Here is a 2500-nt window from a genome sequence, read left to right on the forward strand (position 1 = left end):
GAGAAATGGAGACGAGAGGCGAGAGAATAACCGGAGGGAGAGGAGGAGGATGAAGAGGAGAGAAGGCAATGACACGGTTCCTTAACCCAAGCTGCGAGCCTCGAGCCATCTTGGGAGGGCCCCCTTGTCCTCCGCCCGGCCCCCTTGTCCGTCATCGGGGTCCCTTTACCTTCGCCCGGCCCCCTTGTCCTCCACCCGGGCCCCTTGTCCTCCGCCCGGGCCCCTTGTCCTCCACCCACCCCCCTTGTCCTCCACCCGGGCCCCTTGTCCTCCGCCCGGCCCCCTTGTCCTCCGCCCGGGCCCCTTTACCTTCGCCCGGCCCCCTTGTCCTCCACCCGGGCCCCTTGTCCTCCGCCCGGGCCCCTTGTCCTCCACCCGGCCCCCTTTACCTTCGCCCGGCCCCCTTGTCCTCAGCCCGGCCCCCTTGTCCTCCACCCGGGCCCCTTGTCCTCCGCCCGGCCCCCTTGTCCTCCATCCGGGCCCCTTTACCTTCGCCCGTCATCGGGGTCCCTTTACCTTCGCCCGGCCCCCTTGTCCTCCACCCGGGCCCCTTGTCCTCCGCCCGGGCCCCTTGTCCTCCACCCACCCCCCTTGTCCTCCACCCGGGCCCCTTGGCCTCCGCCCGGCCCCCTTGTCCTCCGCCCGGGCCCCTTTACCTTCGCCCGGCCCCCTTGTCCTCCACCCCGGCCCCCTTGTCCTCCGCCCGGGCCCCTTGTCCTCCACCCGCGCCCCCTTTACCTTCGCCCGGCCCCCTTGTCCTCAGCCCGGCCCCCTTGTCCTCCGCCCGGGCCCCTTGTCCTCCGCCCGGCCCCCTTGTCCTCCATCCGGGCCCCTTTACCTTCGCCCGCACGGGTCCCTTTACCTTCCGCCCGGCCCCCTTGTCCTCCACCCGGGCCCCTTGTCCTCCGCCCGGGCCCCTTTCCTCCACCCACCCCCCTTGTCCTCCACCCGGGCCCCTTGGCCTCCGCCCGCCCCCCTTGTCCCTCCGCCCGGGCCCCTTTACCTCCGCCCGGCCCCTTGTCCTCGCACCCCGGCCCCCTTGTCCTCCGCCCGGGCCCCTTGTCCTCCACCCGGCCCCCTTTACCCTTCCGCCCGGCCCCCTTGTCCTCACCCGGCCCCCTTGTCCTCCGCCCGGGCCCCTTGTCCTCCGCCCGGCCCCCTTGTCCTCCATCCGGGCCCCTTTACCTTCGCCCGGCCCCCTTGTCCTCCGCCCGGGCCCCTTGTCCTCCGCCCGGGCCCCTTGTCCTCCATCCGGGCCCCTTTACCTTCGCCCGGCCCCCTTGTCCTCCGCCCGGGCCCCTTGTCCTCCACCCGCCCCCCTTGTCCTCCACCCGGGCCCCTTGTCCTCCGCCCGGGCCCCTTTACCTTCGCCCGGCCCCCTTGTCCTCCACCCGGCCCCCTTGTCCTCCGCCCGGGCCCCTTGTCCTCCGCCCGGGCCCCTTGTCCTCCACCCGGCCCCCTTTACCTTCGCCCGGCCCCCTTGTCCTCCGCCCGGGCCCCTTGTCCTCCACCCGGCCCCCTTTACCTTCGCCCGGCCCGCTTGTCCTCCGCCCGGCCCCCTTGTCCTCCGCCCGGGCCCCTTGTCCTCCACCCGCCCCCCTTGTCCTCCACCCGGGCCCCTTGTCCTCCGCCCGGCCCCCTTGTCCTCCGCCCGGGCCCCTTTACCTTCGCCCGGCCCCCTTGTCCTCCACCCGGCCCCCTTGTCCTCCGCCCGGGCCCCTTGTCCTCCACCCGGCCCCCTTTACCTTCGCCCGGCCCCCTTGTCCTCCGCCCGGCCCCCTTGTCCTCCGCCCGGGCCCCTTGTCCTCCACCCGGCCCCCTTTACCTTCGCCCGGCCCGCTTGTCCTCCGCCCGGCCCCCTTGTCCTCCGCCCGGGCCCCTTGTCCTCCACCCGCCCCCCTTGTCCTCCACCCGGGCCCCTTGTCCTCCGCCCGGCCCCCTTGTCCTCCGCCCGGGCCCCTTTACCTTCGACCGGCCCCCTTGTCCTCCACCCGGCCCCCTTGTCCTCCGCCCGGGCCCCTTGTCCTCCGCCCGGGCCCCTTGTCCTCCATCCGGGCCCCTTTACCTTCGCCCGGCCCCCTTGTCCTCCGCCCGGGCCCCTTGTCCTCCGCCCGGGCCCCTTGTCCTCCATCCGGGCCCCTTTACCTTCGCCCGGCCCCCTTGTCCTCCGCCCGGCCCCCTTGTCCTCCGCCCGGGCCCCTTATCCTCCGCCCGGCCCCCTTGTCCTCCGCCCGGGCCCCTTGTCCTCCACCCGGGCCCCTTATCCTCCGCCCGGCCCCCTTGTCCTCAGCCCGGGCCCCTTGTCCTCCACCCGGGCCCCTTATCCTCCGCCCGGGCCCCTTGTCCTCCGCCCGGGCCCCTTGTCCTCCGCCCGGCCCCCTTGTCCTCCACCCGGGCCCCTTGTCCTCCGCCCGGCCCCCTTGTCCTCCACCCGGGCCCCTTGTCCTCCGCCCGGCCCCCTTGTCCTCCGCCTGGGCCCCTTGTCCTCCGCCCGGCCCCC

The 2500-nt window shown here is 74.8% G+C and overlaps 1 protein-coding gene across 1 annotated transcript in view; it reads left to right on the top strand.

The window, feature by feature from the left end:
- Positions 1-2500, top strand: part of LOC125035874 (basic proline-rich protein-like) — a 49182-nt gene that overhangs the window by 284 nt on the left and 46398 nt on the right. The window contains exon 2 of the mRNA XM_047628186.1: positions 415-1054. Coding sequence (XP_047484142.1) covers positions 415-1054 — 640 coding nt within the window. The remainder of the gene's footprint in view (positions 1-414; positions 1055-2500) is intronic.

The sequence above is a fragment of the Penaeus chinensis genome, chromosome 20 (assembly GCF_019202785.1).
Source record: "Penaeus chinensis breed Huanghai No. 1 chromosome 20, ASM1920278v2, whole genome shotgun sequence".
Taxonomy (NCBI): domain Eukaryota; kingdom Metazoa; phylum Arthropoda; class Malacostraca; order Decapoda; family Penaeidae; genus Penaeus; species Penaeus chinensis.